The following is a 16,228-nucleotide window of genomic DNA, read 5'->3' on the forward strand; positions in this document are numbered from 1 at the left end:
GTTAATCTCTGCTCTCAATTTGGTTATCTGGCTTCGTCTAGTAGCTTTGGGTCCCATTTTTTCTTGTTTTTCTAGCTGTTTTAGTTGCAACATGAGATTATTTACTTGGTCTGTCTCCATTCTCTTGATGTGGGCACTGAGGGCAATAAATTTGCCCCTCAGGACTGCTTTTGCTGTGTCCCACAAGTTTCTTTGTGAGGTGTTTTCATTTTCATTGAGTTCTAGGAAATGCTTTATTTCTTCTCTGATCTCTTCTGTTACCCAGGCCTTGTTAAGGAGTGTGCTGTTCAATTTCCATGTATTAGAGAAATTTCTGCGGTATGCTTTGTTATTGAGAGCTAGCTTGATTCCACTGTGGTCAGATAGGATACAGGGGATTATGTCGATCCCTTTGTATTTGCTTAAGTTCCTTGAATGAACTATGATATGGTCTATTTTGGAGAAAGTTCCATGAGCTGCTGAGAAGAATGTGTACTGTGTTGTTTTAGGGTGAAATACTCGGTAGATGTCAGTTAATTCCGCTTGAAGTATGGCCTCACTTAATTCGGTAGCTTCTTTACCAATCCTCTGGTTGGTAGACCTGTCCTTTGGTGAGAGTGGCGTGTTAAAGTCTCCTAGTATTATCGTATTGGGATCTATTTTATTCTGTAAGTTTGAGAGCATTTGTTTAACATATCTGGGTGCACCAATATTTGGGGCATATAAGTTGATGATGGTTATATCCTCCTCTTGGATTGTTCCCTTTATTAATATGTAGTGTCCGTCCTTGTCTTTCTGTACTGATTTTAATGAAAAGTTTATTTTGGGCTGACCCTTTTTATTGTAAAAAACCTAATATGTGTTTATAATTTAAAAATACACTGATTTGTTTATATTTATGATTAGCTTCAGTTTCAAGTCTGTTTTGAAAAACAAAAAACTCACTGAGGTTTTGTTAGCAAAGTGAGTCTCTTCCCATCGCTTAGTGCACTCCTTCCCTTCTCCACAGCTTAACGCGACTCTTTCCTAGGCAACACCAGGCCCATGTAGTAAAGGCAATCAATAGTCAACTTCAGCCCTCCTTTACCTTGGGATGGCACTTCTCTGGGGCAGCTACCACCACATAAGGCAGCAAGAGCCTCGTAAAGTGACCTTCAGGTCTGGGCAGTTGCAGGATCCTTATCTACCATTTGGATAGCAGCCATAAATCCTAGTCTGCCATAATGAAGCCCCTGACCCACACTCCACACTAGGGTCTCCCCCTCCTATCCCCTCCTAAACCCCCTAGGTTATATAGGTCACCCCAGACAATAGCTGGCGCTTCTTCTCATTCCTCCCTAGTGAGAAGGAGTCTTGCCGGCCCCCCTTTCCTAGCAATAAACGTTTCTTTGTTCTCTTTACCTGGATGTCTGCGTGGTTCTCTGGCAAAGTCCAATTAATCTTATTTAAGCTATCAGGCCTTAAAGTTAATGATCCAAGATAAAAAAGATTTCACATTTTTGAAGGAAAATGTAAATATTTTTACAGTTATGTTCTGGACTTGGTGTACAACCATTCTTTTAAGTTCCAGCACTTTAAGGAACACTATGGAGTGACTAAAATACTAATCTATTAAAAGAAGCCAAAGATCGGGCCATAACTGAGTCTTCTTTTCAATCTTACACTTGATAGTATAAACTAGCAATTCCCAACCCACTGAAGTTAGAGGATGGCATTGGAAAGTAACTTTTTTTTTTTTGGTGTCTGGTCGTGGGGCCTGAACTCTGGGTTTGGGCACTGTCCCTCAGCTCTTCAGCTCAAGGCTAGTGCTCTACCACTTGAGCCACAGCGCCACTTCAGGCTTTTTTCTTATGTGGTGCTGAGGAATCGAACCCAGGGCCTCAGGCATGCAAGGCAAGCGCTCTACCACTGAGCCACCTTCCCAGCCCCGGAAAGTAACTTTTCTGCTACACTCAGTCCGTATATGTTCAAGTTTCAAACTGTACATATGGGATAACGACATCGAATTGTTCTGCAACCAGTCATACCTACCCAGACTAACAGGAAAACAACAGCTCCTAAGCGGAATCAGGAGCTGGGGCGTGTGGCTGAGCGGCAGAACGCATGGCTGGCGCGGCTGAGGCCCTGGGGTCCACCCCCAGCACTGCAAGAAAACAAACTGGCAAAACCCAGAAGTCACTCTTCTCCATAAAGTGCGCTTAAGCTTCGTTGGAAAGCTCTTTCGTACGAAGGATACCTCAGTCCCTTTCTCGCTTAGTAGCACCTCTCTCCCTCCTCGGCCTTGGCGTCTACCACCCTGGGCCTGGGCCTCAGTTACCTGGGGGCCGGTTTCTGGGGAAGACAGGCAGAGGGAGGGCGAGAGAGGAGAGAGAGAAGACGGCCAATTTCTCCTCAACTCCGAGCCCCCTCTCGGGCCTCACCCCCTCCTCTCGGGGCCGAGACCGGAGAGGAAGTGGGAAGGCTCCCGCCGGCTCCTCACTCCAGCGCCCGCATGCCCCCGCCCTTCTCCCCAGCTCGGGCCTCCGGCGCGCCTCGTTCCCGCCCCTCGCCCCGCGAGAGGAGCGGGTGGCGCGGGAGAGCTCGTGGGGAAAGACCCGGCGCTGCAGAAGGCCTCAGCCCGGCCGCCGCATCCCCCGCAGCCGCGGTCCACCGCCGCCCAGCCGCCGGCGAACCAGGCCCTAAGGCACCGCCGGAGACCGCGGGGGCCGGAAGTGCGGGCGCGTCACTTCCGAGCGGTGTAGCGGCGGCCGCTTGGAAGATGGCTGCGCCCTGTGGCTCTGAGCTGCCCGCCAACTCGCCGCTAAAAATCCCTAAGATGGAGGTGCTCTCCCCGGCTTCCCCTGGCGGCTTGAGCGACGGGAATCCATCGCTGTCCGACCCTTCCACGCCTCGGGGCGCTTCCCCGCTCGGGCCAGGCAGTGCGGCAGGCTCGGGCGCAGCGGCGTCCGGGGGTCTCGGGCTGGGGCTGGGGGCCCGCAGCGCCGCCTCGGCCTCGGTCTCCTTCTCCCCTGGTGGCGGCAGCGGCGGAGGTGCGGCCGCGGCCGCCGCCGCCTGCCGGGGCATGTCGTGGACGCCGGCCGAGACGAACGCGCTCATCGCAGTGTGGGGCAACGAGCGGCTGGTGGAGGCGCGGTACCAGCAGCTGGAGGGAGCCGGCACGGTGTTCGGCAGCAAGGCCCCCGGGCCAGCCATGTACGAGCGCGTGTCCCGGGCCCTGGCCGAGCTGGGCTACGAACGGACCCCATCCCAGTGCCGGGAGCGCATCAAGGTAACCGGCCGCCCGGCCTGGGGCAGCGAACCGAGAGACAGAGAGAAGGCGGGGAAGCGGGCCTCGGGGGCGGGGGCCGGTCTGAGTGCAGGGCTCCCCTCCGGGGCCCGGTGGGCGATCTGCATCTCCTCTGCCTTATTTTTATTGCTTTCCTTTTCTCCCTGGGAAAGGGGCTTTTATTTTGTTTGTTTTTTTCTTTTTTCTTTTTCCTTCCCCCCCCCCCCCCCGAAGGCCGCCAGCCCGTAGGTTTCCTGAGTTTGAAGTTGGGCGTGCCTGCCGCCGCCCCCTTTTCTTGCCAATCGAGGTTGTTCCTGGCTCTGAAGTTGGTAGTTTCTCATTGTGCGTTGTGCGGCAGTCCCGGTGCCGCGGGCGCCTCTCTCCCTCACCTCCCTCCCGGGCGCTTCGCTTTGTTCCAGGACGGGGGGCGGGGGGGGGGAGCTCCCACCATGAAGCTAGTGGGGAAATTGAGGAAAGGCAGGAAGAAGGTCGGGGGCGGGGGTGGGGGTGGGGGTGATTGAGCCCCGCGTTTAGGCATTTTCAACAAATGGCGCGGTGGCGGAGCCATATGTCAAGCGCCTGGAGACCACTGGCCTTTATGTCAAGTCTCTTTTTGCTTCTGACTTGAGGATGTGAAGGGAGAGTAAGACTTGAGATGCTCTGGAGAATTAGAAAGGCTTGATTGTAACCAGATTGTGTAGTGTTTATCGTGGAGGTCGTGTGCACCTTTAAAGTTAGCCCGCCCCAGAGTTGTTCTGGAATTTGGATTGTCGATGCCTCCAGGCGTAGGTAGGTTTGAGAGGCTCTGCTGTTTCTGAGGAAGCCCCTTCTTGAGACCTAGTTTTCCCTGCTTCAGTTTACTGTGCCAGATGTGCTGACTAGTAAAACTCTTAACGTGCACCTGGCCATCCTTGTGTATCTGCATGTTTAAATGCAGAGGCTTAACGTGGGCTGGGCATTTTTATCACCAATCTGTTTATCCTTTGCTGTTTCTACTGACTTAGTCAATTCGTATTAGTATTTTGGGTGGATAAGGAGTTGTGTTTAGTTACGTTTTTTTCCCCTCATCCTAGTGTCTGCTAAAAGATTCTGGTAGGATTCTCCTAGTTTTCCCTGAAAATAGTTCTATTACTTAGTCATAGTGTGTGTGTATTTCTTTTCTGGTAGGGCTGGCACTTTTTCTGGGAACTCCTTGGTGGGGGAGGCCACTAAGAAAAGTCATAAGTAAGAATAATCACATTAAAGAACCACCATAAAACCCAGTAAGAACCATCATGAGTAAGGGCAATCACAATAAAGGAGGGACATTACACTAGAGCTCACAATGTCTTGGCTTCACTGGTGTTCACTTTGGAACTTTGTTTAAAATATTTGGTCCAGAAACCTATTAATTATTGCCCAAAGAATGTGCCATCCCTTACAAAATTAAATTAGCCATTTGCTATTATTATAACATTTAATGCTATTTGATGTCATACCTTTGAGGCTTACAGAGTCCCTCTTTTTTTTTTTTTTTAAACTAGACTGTTAATAAAGTATAGGAAAAGGCTGTCATTCTTTGACTCTTTTCTTTGTTCTAGTCAAGGTCATTAAGGCTGGATTTTAGGAAGAGTTTTTGCACTGACTTGGATAGCATCTGCCCATGAACTTGTCTTGAGTTTAGATGTGCGCCGTAGGTATTTGTAACTTTTCCAGTTTGCTGAATTTTTGTCCATAGAAATTTCCCAAAAGGGAAAGTGTGTTGTCAACATTTCACTAAATATAAATCTCTCCATAAAATTGTTTCTCAAACAACCAGGGAATATCTAGTTGGATTGCTTCATTGTCCAGTTATGAGAAGGAAACCTAAAGCAAAGAAAGGAGATTGAGCCTCTGAAGAATTTTAAAAAGAGGATCAGTTTACCTGTCTCCAGACAGGTAAGACCAAGTTGACATCAAACTCTTAGAATCTTTTTGCAGATGATGATGGGTTCTCTGATCCTTGGTAACAGTTAACTTAGAGGGTAGTTAACTGCTTTTTGTTGTTGTTGTTGTTGTTGTTGTTTTTGGTGTTTTTTTAATTAAATAAATGCTTTACTCTTTAACTTCAATCCAGGAATCCAAACTTCCTTGTTAATAATGTTGATCTCTCCTACTATAATTGTAAGTTGTTTAAGGACCGATTCTGGTCTCTTATTCATTGCTGTACTAGCATATAGTAGGCACTGAATAATTACTAAATTTATCAAGTAAAATCTAGAAAGGTAATTTTGGAAAGTTTTAATCTATAGCAGAGTTATCAAACTTTTACTAAGACACATACTTTGGAATCCAAAGTATTTGGTGAAATATTGCATAAATACTAAGCTGTTTCTCTTTAGGAGACTTGGTGTAAATGTGATCTTAAGGACAGAAGCAGATGTGATCACTGAAATCATAGCTTTACACAGTTATGTGGTGGATGTCCAAGTAATGCAGATTATGCTTAAGAAGAGAGAAATACAAACCTAAATTCTCAGAGGGTTTCAGATCCCTGAAAACGAATTCTTAGATACCAGTACCAGTTTCAGAATTGCCAATTTAGAATAATAATTCAGAACTCAATTTCACTTTATTGTATTGATAACTTCAGTAGTACATTTTGCTTAAGTTTTACAAAATAGGAGCAGATGAGTTCAGTAAGATGTAGCGATTACGTTTTATAGATCAGTGCAGCTCATTCACATGTGAACTGTGGGTTGGGGATGTAGCTCAATGGTTGAGCAAATGGTTTGCATGCCAGTGATCCTGAGTTCAGTCATCAGTTTGATAAAACAAAAACTTAACAAAATAACCTCAATTTCAGAGGCTCAATGACTCACTATCTGAGTCACTAACATTTCTGTTCCAATATATTTGGAATTCCAATGAAAAATTAATTTTCAAAAAGTCAGTAAATTTCTTCTTAGCTTGAAAAAAATAAGGTAAATAAAACCAGTTTTTTCATTTAGTTAGTTTCCAACATTTTGATGTAGCAACCTGCCTCTCATGTGAAGGCATCAGAGATTAAAGTCCTATCCTAGCCCCTACCTGATCACATTCCTAAATAATCTTAAAAAGCACATCCATACCTTCTTTGGTCTGCACCTGTTACCTCTAAAAAAAAAAAAAGATATTAGAATTGAAATAATAGCTCTAATTTTGTTACTTCAGTCCTTTTTGGGAGGGTCACTACTGGGCTTTGAACTCAGTGTCAGGTCCTGTGCTTACAAGGCAAGTTTTTTACTACTAAGCCACCCTCCAACTCTTTGGCTCTGGTTTTTTTTTTTTGTAGGACGTGGGGCTTGAATTCTGGGCCTGGGCACTGTCCCTCAGCTCTTCAGCTCAAGGCAAGCTCTCTACCACTTGAGCCACAGCGCCACTTCCGGTTTTCTGGTGGTTTATTGGAGATAGGAGTCTCACGGTCTCTCCTGCCCAGGCTGGCTTTGAACCGCGATCCTCAGAACTCAGCCTCCTGAGTAGCTAGGATTACAGGCGTGAGCCACCAGCGCCCAGCTGGCGCTGGTTATTTTTGAAATAAAGTTTTTCCCCAGTGTGAGCCCGGGTCATATTTGTCCTATTTTTCACTTCCTGCTACAGCCAGGATGACAGGTGTGTGCGTGTCCCTCCTCCCACTGCCTTCTGTTGAGGTGGATTTACAAATTTTTCTTCCTGAACTCTCCTGGAACTTCATTCCTCCCAATCTCAGCCTTTAGGATGACAATTCTGTGCCACCACACCCAGCTATTGGTTGGGAAGAGATTAAAAAATCCCTCCTGGCTGGCCTTGAACTAAAATCCTCTCAATTCCAGTCTTCCAAGGGAATTACAAGTATGAGACATTTGCCCCTGACTTTATAGTTCTTTTACTACTGTTCAGATGACTTTCTTTAAAAAAAAAATTTAATTGAAGTCAGATATGAAAATGTACTTATTGTTGTAAAGAATTTCATTTTGATGTGTGTCATGATATGGGTATTTGTTCTTTTAAAAGGGATGTGTTTGAGGCTGCCTTGCTACACAGATTGTTTATTCTGAAGTTTTGTTGCTTTTCTGTTTGCTGGAAGAAAATTTGCTGACAATTCTAGCTTAATTTGAGAGTGAGATAAAGCTGGAAAAATGTTTTTTCTTGTTCTTACATGATTTTTTTTTCTTTTCTATAGATTTTTTTTCATGTGCCCATTCTCCAAATACATATCTGAATGGTTACTACATGCAAGGCTGTCTCCTATATGTTAGAATGAATTTTAAAAACTATTAATATGAAGTTCCTCTACTTCAGATGATTACACTCCAGCCAAAGCTAGTATACATAAAGAGTTAAAAAGCTGATAAAACAACAGAGCAAACTATAGTGTGCAAGGAATACTTGATTAAGTGTCTTGTGACTAAAACAGACTATAAATATGGTGACTTCAAAGAGGGGAGCAATCTGATCACCATCCGTTCTGTAGTAATTGAAATATCTATCTGGACTTGCAATTCATGAAAATATTCACTTCTGAGCCAGATGTTACATTCACACTTCCGTCAGTTAATCTGATGCACTGCAAACTCATTCTCAAATCCCATACTTTTGGGTGTTCTCCAAAAATTCGCCTCATTAGATTTGGCTTTATGTCTGAAACAGATGTGTACGTATAGTTCTGTGTCAAGATTAAATCCAAGGTGATTGCCTTTGCTGGATCAGTACTCATTAGTTGTTTCTTAGATTTAAAAGTAATCAAGAAGTCTTCTACCTAGCAAACAAAATGGTTAATTTTGTGTGTGTATCCATGTGCTAATACGGAGACTTGAACTCAGGGCCTCAAGCTTTTGCCTAGCATAACACAGTTCATAGGGGCATTTGTTAGATTTATTCATTACCATTGGGATATGTTTTGTACTTCACAATAATAACGTATTTGATCTTTCATTTTAATTATCAGATTAGTTTTTGTTTGTGAGAACCTATAAAGCAGAGTTTATGTGGAACCAAAAGAAACTTTTGTATTTTAATAGAGTGCTCTATTTGCAGACAAGACTTTCCATCTGCATTATCATTGAAAGATTCTTAAGAAATGTAGTAAGCCATAGTTCAGAAGAAAGATTAGTCGGATTGTTTGGCTTTTTTTTTTCCCCACAAATTTTATCTTCTGTTGTTTCTGTCTCACTGTCAATTGAAGGCCTGGGTTTCATTTTGCTTGTCATCGGCCTAGGTGTGCTTGGTGGTAGAGCAATTGCCTAGCATGTGCTAGGCTATGGGTTCTATTTCCCAAAACAAAACAACTTTCTCGCGCATTAGGGAGGCTGAAGCAGGAGGATAAAAAGTTCAAGGCTAACTCATTATAGCTGTGTCTTTAAAAATCCAGCTTACTTGCCTACTTGTGAATTTGACAGAGGCTTCGTATGTGTCTTAAAGAATAGGCTGACTGGGCTGGGAAGTTGGCTCAGTGGTAGAGTGCTTGCCTTGCATGCCTGAGGCCCTGAGTTCAATTCCTCAGCACCACATAAGCAAAAAGAAAAAAAGCCAGAAATGGCGCTGTGGCTCAAGCGCTAGAGCGGTAGCCTTGAGCTGAAAAGCTGAGGGACAGCGCCCAGGCCCAGAGTTCAGGCCCCACAACCGGACCTAAAAAAAAAAAAAAAGAATAGGCTGACTGCCTTTGCCTACTATATTCTTGTATTTAGGCTTTCAGACTTAGAAGAGATTTAAGAAGCAGAAATTAAAATATGGATAGGTTTCTAAATTTGTTTATTGGTGTATTTTGAAATCTAATGATGAGTGGAGTTAAGTTTTCTGGACCGTTCATTAAGACATATGTAAAAGGAAAACAATTTGGAAGATGTGTTATCAGTGTTACTTAATCAATAAAGTTTGTAGCGATAGAAATAGTTCTCTCAGGGGCTGGGAAAGTGGCTCAATGGTAGAGTGCTTGCCTTGCATGCATGAGGCCCTGGGTTCAATTCCTCAGTACCACATAAGCAGAAAAAGCTGGAAGTGGCGCTGTGGCTCAAAGGTAGAGCGCTAAGCCTTGAGCTGAAGAGCTGAGGGACATCGCCTAGGCCCAGAGTTCAGGTCCCACGACCGGCAAAAAAAAAAAAAAGAAAGAAATAGTTCTCTCAGTTTATTATGATCACCAGCAGTCACATGTGACTATTGGGGCTCTTGAAATGTAGCTAGTGTGTCCAAAGAACTTAATTTTAAATTTTATTTAATTTTAATTAAAATGTTAAATACTGCATGTAGTTAGTGATTATCATATTGAACACTGTATGATAAAAGTAGTTAGTAATGAAGAAGTTTTGATATATATAAAAGGTTTCTCTTGGCCATGTACATAGACCTCTAGGGGGAGCTCAGAGTTCCTTTTTTCCTGTCACTTTATCCTTTGTAGGTGGAAGGTTGAGTCAAGAAAGATGATCCGCCATTTTAGGTGAAGATTTTAGTGTAAAAAGTAAAAAGATTATAGGTACAACTGTCTGGGATAAGCAGTGCATGTTCTTGGTTCTTTAGGATACCGAACAATAGAATGTTCTGTGACAGTGGAGGAATTCTTTATCTCTGCATTGTCCAATATGGTAGCCACAAGTTATTGAGCATTAGTGATGACATCAGAATGATTGAATCTGAATTTTTAATTTGTAATTTAAATTCAGATTGAAATAGCCACATACACTACTAGTTGTTAAGTTGGCTTTGGTATTCAAGCATGTTTCTGTGTATTCTCCAAAGAGTTTTGAATTTGATGCATCCTCTCAAACAGTTTTAGGCTGATAACCAAAATGTTTGAAAGTTTATAGAAAGTTAAAAGAATAAAGAAAATACTAACCCTAATTTTATATGAATAAGACAAAGACAGCTATAAAATGAATATTATACTTAGAATCTGAGTAATCCTTGTAAAATTTTTTCTGGCATATTTTATCAGATATTGAAAATATTCATGATTAAGATATATTCAGGTTACAGTTAAAAGAAATAGTGTCACTATCCTATTTTGCTCAGGTCATTTCTAAGTTTTAAAGGCCAAGCTTCACACCTTAAAAATGGGAATGATAGGAGCCCCAAAGATTTTAAAGTCCCTGATTAGTCAGTAAGGAGGAATGGGTCCTCCCCAGTTAAAGACTGCTGTTTTAAAATACTAGGCACCTTTTTGATACCTTTCCTAGCTAGTACAGAGGGGCTGGGCCCTTAGAAAATCTAGAGGGAAACAGGTGGGCTGTAGGGGAAAGGTGTAGGGCTTAGCTCTAAGTCCAGGTGTTAAGAGGTGGGATTTGAGCATCTTGTCAATTCCTTTTTTTTCTTTTTTTAAATCGGCCATGGGGCTTGAACTCTGGGCTTGGGCGCTGTCCCTGCCCAAGGGGAGCACTCTACCGCTTGAGCCACAGTGCCACTTCTGGTGTTTAGTGGTTTATTGGAGATAAGAGTCTCACGGACTTTCCTGCCCTCACGGACTTTCCTGCCCGGGCTGGCTTTGAACCATGATCCTCAGATCTCAGCCTCCTGAGTAGCTAGGATTACAGGCGTGAGCCACTGGCTGGCGCCCAGCTCCAATTCCCTTTTATTAGACTCAACTAACAGATTTATCGCAGGGTTCTTTAAATAAGGTCTGAAATTGTTCATCAGTTTTCAGTTCTTCATTGTTCACCAACAGATATTTAGGTGCCTGTTGTAGGAATGCTAGAAATATAGCAGTTACCTTCCCAGTGTCTGCCTTTCAGTAAAGGAGCTAGATCATTGGAGAACCAATGCCACCATTGTGATCAAAGTCTAATGTGTCATGTTAGTATTGATATAATGTTCCTGCTGAAGTTAAATTGTGGGACTTCAGGAGTACACATCATTCCCGTCTAGCAGGGTGATCCTAAAGCTGATTTTACTGGTTAGAAGGCAATTAGGTAGATGATGCAACTAATATGGAGTTTAGAGATAGCATAATTAGAATAGTGAAAACTGAAAATATAGTAAGATATGTTTAAATAAGAATCTCAACTAGACACAGCTACATAGTAGAATTGATCTAAAGAATTTTAATGATCAGCAGCTTATTTGAAAAACAAGTTGCTATGGTGCATAAACCTATGGTGAAGGTTTAATTTAGGAACTTTGAAGGATGGTTTGGTGTCATGATAAAGAACCTTTTAGGGCTTAGAGGTATGGTGCTTAGGTGGTAGAGATCTGCCTAGCAAGAGCAAGGCGCTGAGTCGAACTTCAGTACCTCCAGAAGGGGATGGGGTGAGGGGTGGGGGGAAGAACCATGTAAAAGGTTGAAGCTGATAGTTTTGGGATAACATCATAGTGGACATAATAATTCTGGAGACTACTTGGATGAATAAGTGTTTTTATAGTGTTGAACCATGGTTGTGCAAATATCAATGATATTTCACATTACTTAATTTGTATACTTGAATGAAAACCCAAAGTGCTGCATCTTTTTTTTTAACCACAACCTGCAAGTAGAGGAAATTCTATCCTTTCTTTTTCTCTTCTTTTTTTTCTTTCTTTGTTCGTGGTATTAAACTCAGGGCCTCACACCTGCTAGATTGGCATTCTACCACTTGAGCCACATTTCTATCCCTGCTTTTTGCTGAGTGTCTCGAAGATGGAATCTGGTGAACTTTTCTGCCTAGCCTGGCCTTGAACTATAATAATCCTCCAGATCCCAGTCTCCTGAGTAGCTAAGATTACAGGCAGCGGCCACTGGCACTCATCCTCCTCTTTTTTCTTAATATGACCTGAAGGTAAGAACTGAAATTCAGAACTAAGATTTCAGATGTTCATTATAGTCTTGATTTTAGGTTTTTCTACCACCCCCCCCCCCATGAAAAGTTACATTTCTTTCCCTCAATGAAAAGAAATGTTTAAAAAAAACTAAACGGGGAATTAAATTCGTGAGTTGAAGAAGCAACAGAAAAATACCATAAAGTGCTTCAGAGTTGCACTGATTGTTAGGAATGTAGTGATAATTAATCTTTATTTTATTTTTGTAATAGACTTTATGCACTGTGTTCAGTTCTGCCTGCTTTTTACTCTTGCAGAAATTTCAGTATTTGAAATGAATGTTTAATGAATCTGAACACCTGTGTTTTAAATTATTTGGAGTTTATAATCTGTCAGTTCTTTCTTCTAAATATTAATTGGATGATATCAGTATTTGGAAAAAGACATGTATTTAAATCAATATAATTGTCCCTATTTGTAGTTGAAACAGTCCTTTAGAGCCAATGGAAATAGTATAGTCCTCCCTCCCCCCACCCCGTGGCACTAATCAAGTAAGTATTACCTTTTCGCTTAATAGGATATCCTTAGTAAAATTCAAACCCATGTTTATCCTCAGGTATTTTAGAAACAGCAGCTATCATTGGCTGTATTAACATTATGTATTTTGAGTTACCAAATACTATTACATTCAATATAAATTAATACAAAAAAAAGAAGTTATTTACTTAGATGTGTTTTTAGTCACACTTGTGTCAGCCTATCTAAGACTGTTTTGTTATAGTGTCCTGGACTTTTGAAACAAAGTATTATTTTTCTATTATCTTCAGATTACTTTATCTGAATAAATCAATTGTTTGTAGTTGAAATAAACAAACCTAGAGTAAAAGTTTATATCTATGAAAACTGCTTTTAATGTTTAATTTTATAAATGTTTTTCTATAACTAGAAAGATCTGGCTTATGATTTAGGAAGAATAGTTAAGATTTTTAGGGGCTATTAGTTGTACACGGGGAGGTCTCATTGTGACATTTTCATTCGTATATACAATGTACCCTGATCAAACTCAGCCCCTTCATCTTTCTCTCGCCTTCTTAAAACAATTTCATCTCCACAACCACCACCAACAAGACATACACACACAAAACCAATTTCATCAGGTGTCCTTGCTCTGTCCTCATACATGTATGTAAGGTACTTTGACCATCTTTATCTTCATTTTGACTCTCTGTTGGCCCCTCTTCCCCCCTGTTACTAGTACCTGTACCCCCAGAGTAGTCTTATTTCACTTTCCTGTGACTCATTCTCCTTAAGGAATTTTCATTCACTCATGTATTCATAAAAAAATGAGCCCCTTCCATTGGTAGGTATTGATTTAGATATTGATTAGTGAACAAAGCTGATTGAAGTTCAAAGAGCTTATGATAGAAAACAGTATTTAAAATGCAAACTTTAAGGGTGCTGAGAAGGTGGCTCAATGGTAGAGTGCTTGCCTTGCATGCATGAGGCCCTGGATTCTATTCTTCAGCACCACATAAGCAGAAAAGGCCGGAAGTGGTCCTGTGGGTCAAGTGGTAGAGCACTAGCCTGCAGCTGAAGAGCTCAGGGACAGCACCCAGGCCCAGAGTTCAAGCCCCACGTCTGACCAAAAAAACAAGCTTTAAAATGCAAACTTTAGAACATTTAGCACAGAACAAGAACTCCAAATATAATATACTAAGTTAAAGCCTTAATTAGCCTTACAGAATTTGCACTCTGTACTTTTGATTTTGTATACAAAATAGAAGTTGATTTGTTTTAGCTTTATTAAGAATGATTTTCATGATTTCATATTACTAGTTCACATGATAAATATCCAGCTGTCATTGAGGTTTGCACAACTAAACAGCAAAGTGTTCCATTGTTTTGAAAATCAAGGAGTTACTTTGTACTGTAAACATCTTTAATTATTTGAAAGAGTTGCTCAGCCAGAATTGCAATTACTGGTATCTGTAGTAAGTAAAATCTGTAATGAACTGTTTTAAGTAGGATTTTTGTCTCATTTTTCTCACTGAAGATCTTTTAGAGCTCTGTTGATGCTTGTGCAAGATTTCAAATCCATGTTTGAGGCAGCTATAGTGATAGCATAAACAAAGGTAATTATGATTACCTAACTTGGGGTTCATAGCCACGTTACCTGCCCTATCATTTCTGCCCTCAGCAAGTGAGACCATGATGACCTGGTCAGCAGAGCACAAAGGTCAGTTGTAAAACCACAAGGTTTACAGTTAAGATTCCTTTGAATATGCTATTCCCACCATGCACCTTTTGATAAAACACTTTGTTCCTTGTGTTTTTCTTTTCTTTCTAACGTTTATTTAAAATAGAAGGCCTTTTGATCATCATACAATGTTACTTTATCATTATAACTTATTATAATGATAATTAACAGTTATTACATGCAAGCAATTAGGCAAACTTTTAAATGTTCTGCTTATATTTTCTCATTAAATGCGTACAACAAATTATAACGGAAGTATGAGGGGAGATTGTTTGGTTTAGTTCCGTTATTTGAGATGGAATCTCCTTATGTAGCCCAGACCAACCAGCCTGAAATTTGTGATTGTGTTGCCTCAGCCTCTCAAGTGGTGGGATTGTAGGTGCTTTACCACATGTCCGGCAGAAGTATTGTCACTAATTACTTCCTGGAGAGATAAATTAAGGTGCAGAGATTAATTTGTCTAATGTCACAGAGTCAGCAGGTGGTAGCACTAGACTAGTAGTCTCACTCCAGACTCCATGTAAATAACCACTTGACTGGTTATAATGCCTCCTTGTGAGTCATCAGCCTCCTGTTACTAATTTTGACAAATGGGAGTAATGTTTTTGGCAACAGTATGATGATAAACACGCATACTACCAAAATCATATAGAAACACCCAGATGGATCCCATTATGTGTTTGTATATGTGTGTGTGTGTATATATATACACACACATAGATCTTGTTGAAACAAAAATACAAATGTTTTAATTTCTTACTGAGAATAATGGTTTCCTAAGATTTTATAATTGCAAAGGGAAGTTAGAATTATAGGAGAAAATTTACAAAGTAGAATTACCTTTGTATAGTTAGTTTGTTTGCTGTTTGTTTTGAGACAGAGTTTTGCAATGTAATGTAGCCCAGGCAAGCATCGAACTCAATCCTGCTGCCTCTGCCTCCAGGATTACAGGCGTGCACCATCACACCTGGCTTTGGAATGACTTTTTGCCTGTTGAAGGAGGTAAGTATGAGACTTACCAAAGGAGGCTATAGAAATGTGTACATTCCTTTCTGCCTGCCATTGTTTGAGTACTTGTTTTAGAGATAAATGATGGAAATGAAATAGACTGTTTTGTAGTATATACAAAGCTTGGTCTACATAAGGATGTTTTGGTCCACAGTGGAAGCATATACAAAAGTGAGTCCCCCAAGATTATAATGGAACTAATGATTTCCTGTCCGCTAGTCACAGCATCATAACCATCCTAAGGTCCTTCAGCAAAGCATTGCTCAACATTTGTGGTGATACATGAACAAACGTGCTCTGCTGCCAGACACTGAAAATACAGCACATGTAAAAAATAGGAGAATGGATGAATGAGTTACTGGTTTAAGTATTTACCATACTTTTGATCATGTTAGATAGAGTATGTTAGTGTTTATTTAAAAATGTGTGCTGAAAAAAAAAATTAAAAAAAAAATAAAAATGTGTGCTGTAACACAGCAAGACGTGACACTGGCAGAGCTATTTTTTACATCTTGTGTTTTATTGTCTCTTGATTTCATCAAGAGGCCACTTGGAGTGGTTTATCCCATTACTAATTGGGTTTGTATAAGGATACTATGATTTTGGCCCAATAACAAAATTGCTTAACTAAGATTCTGTCCTAGCTGTTAGGTGATGGCACACCCTGTAATATAAACAAAAAATGTTATCTACATATTGAGAGAGCTAAAAATAGAATTAGAAAATAAATCAGAGTGTACAGGGTGTATAGTAGTAACTCAGGTAAATATCTTTAGTTACTTATTAAAATAACTGTGAACTTTAAAGCAGCTATGATAGGTAAATGCAATGTCTTCTGAAGAAAAGCATACTAGATCCTTGTTTTGAAATCTAAGATAAATTTACACTAAAATGAACTTACCATAAGTGAATTTAGTACTAAAGTGCTCTTGCCTTTCAGTCTTAGTTTCTGGTCTGTACGACAGTAGTGCATCATTTATCTCTCCACGTATATGTGATGTGCCACCCAGATCCCTCCTTGG

General features: G+C 41.1%; 1 protein-coding gene across 5 annotated transcripts in view; it reads left to right on the forward strand.

The window, feature by feature from the left end:
• Positions 1-2,730: 2,730 nt before the first annotated feature.
• Msantd2 (Myb/SANT DNA binding domain containing 2) overlaps positions 2,731-16,228 on the forward strand; it is a 29,897-nt gene continuing 16,399 nt past the window's right edge. For 2 of the 5 annotated variants that reach the window (XM_042674835.1, XM_042674836.1), the window contains exon 1: positions 2,731-3,247. In XM_042674835.1, coding sequence (XP_042530769.1) covers positions 2,738-3,247 — 510 coding nt within the window. In that variant the 5' untranslated portion in view covers positions 2,731-2,737. Of the gene's footprint in view, positions 3,248-5,042; positions 5,162-14,990; positions 15,201-16,228 lie in introns of those variants that run through there. The other 3 variants (XR_006146888.1, XR_006146889.1, XM_042674838.1) reach the window with 3 other exon arrangements.

Source organism: Dipodomys spectabilis, unplaced genomic scaffold (genome assembly GCF_019054845.1).
Source record: "Dipodomys spectabilis isolate Male_0828 unplaced genomic scaffold, ASM1905484v1 ptg000023l, whole genome shotgun sequence".
Taxonomy (NCBI): Eukaryota; Metazoa; Chordata; class Mammalia; order Rodentia; family Heteromyidae; genus Dipodomys; species Dipodomys spectabilis.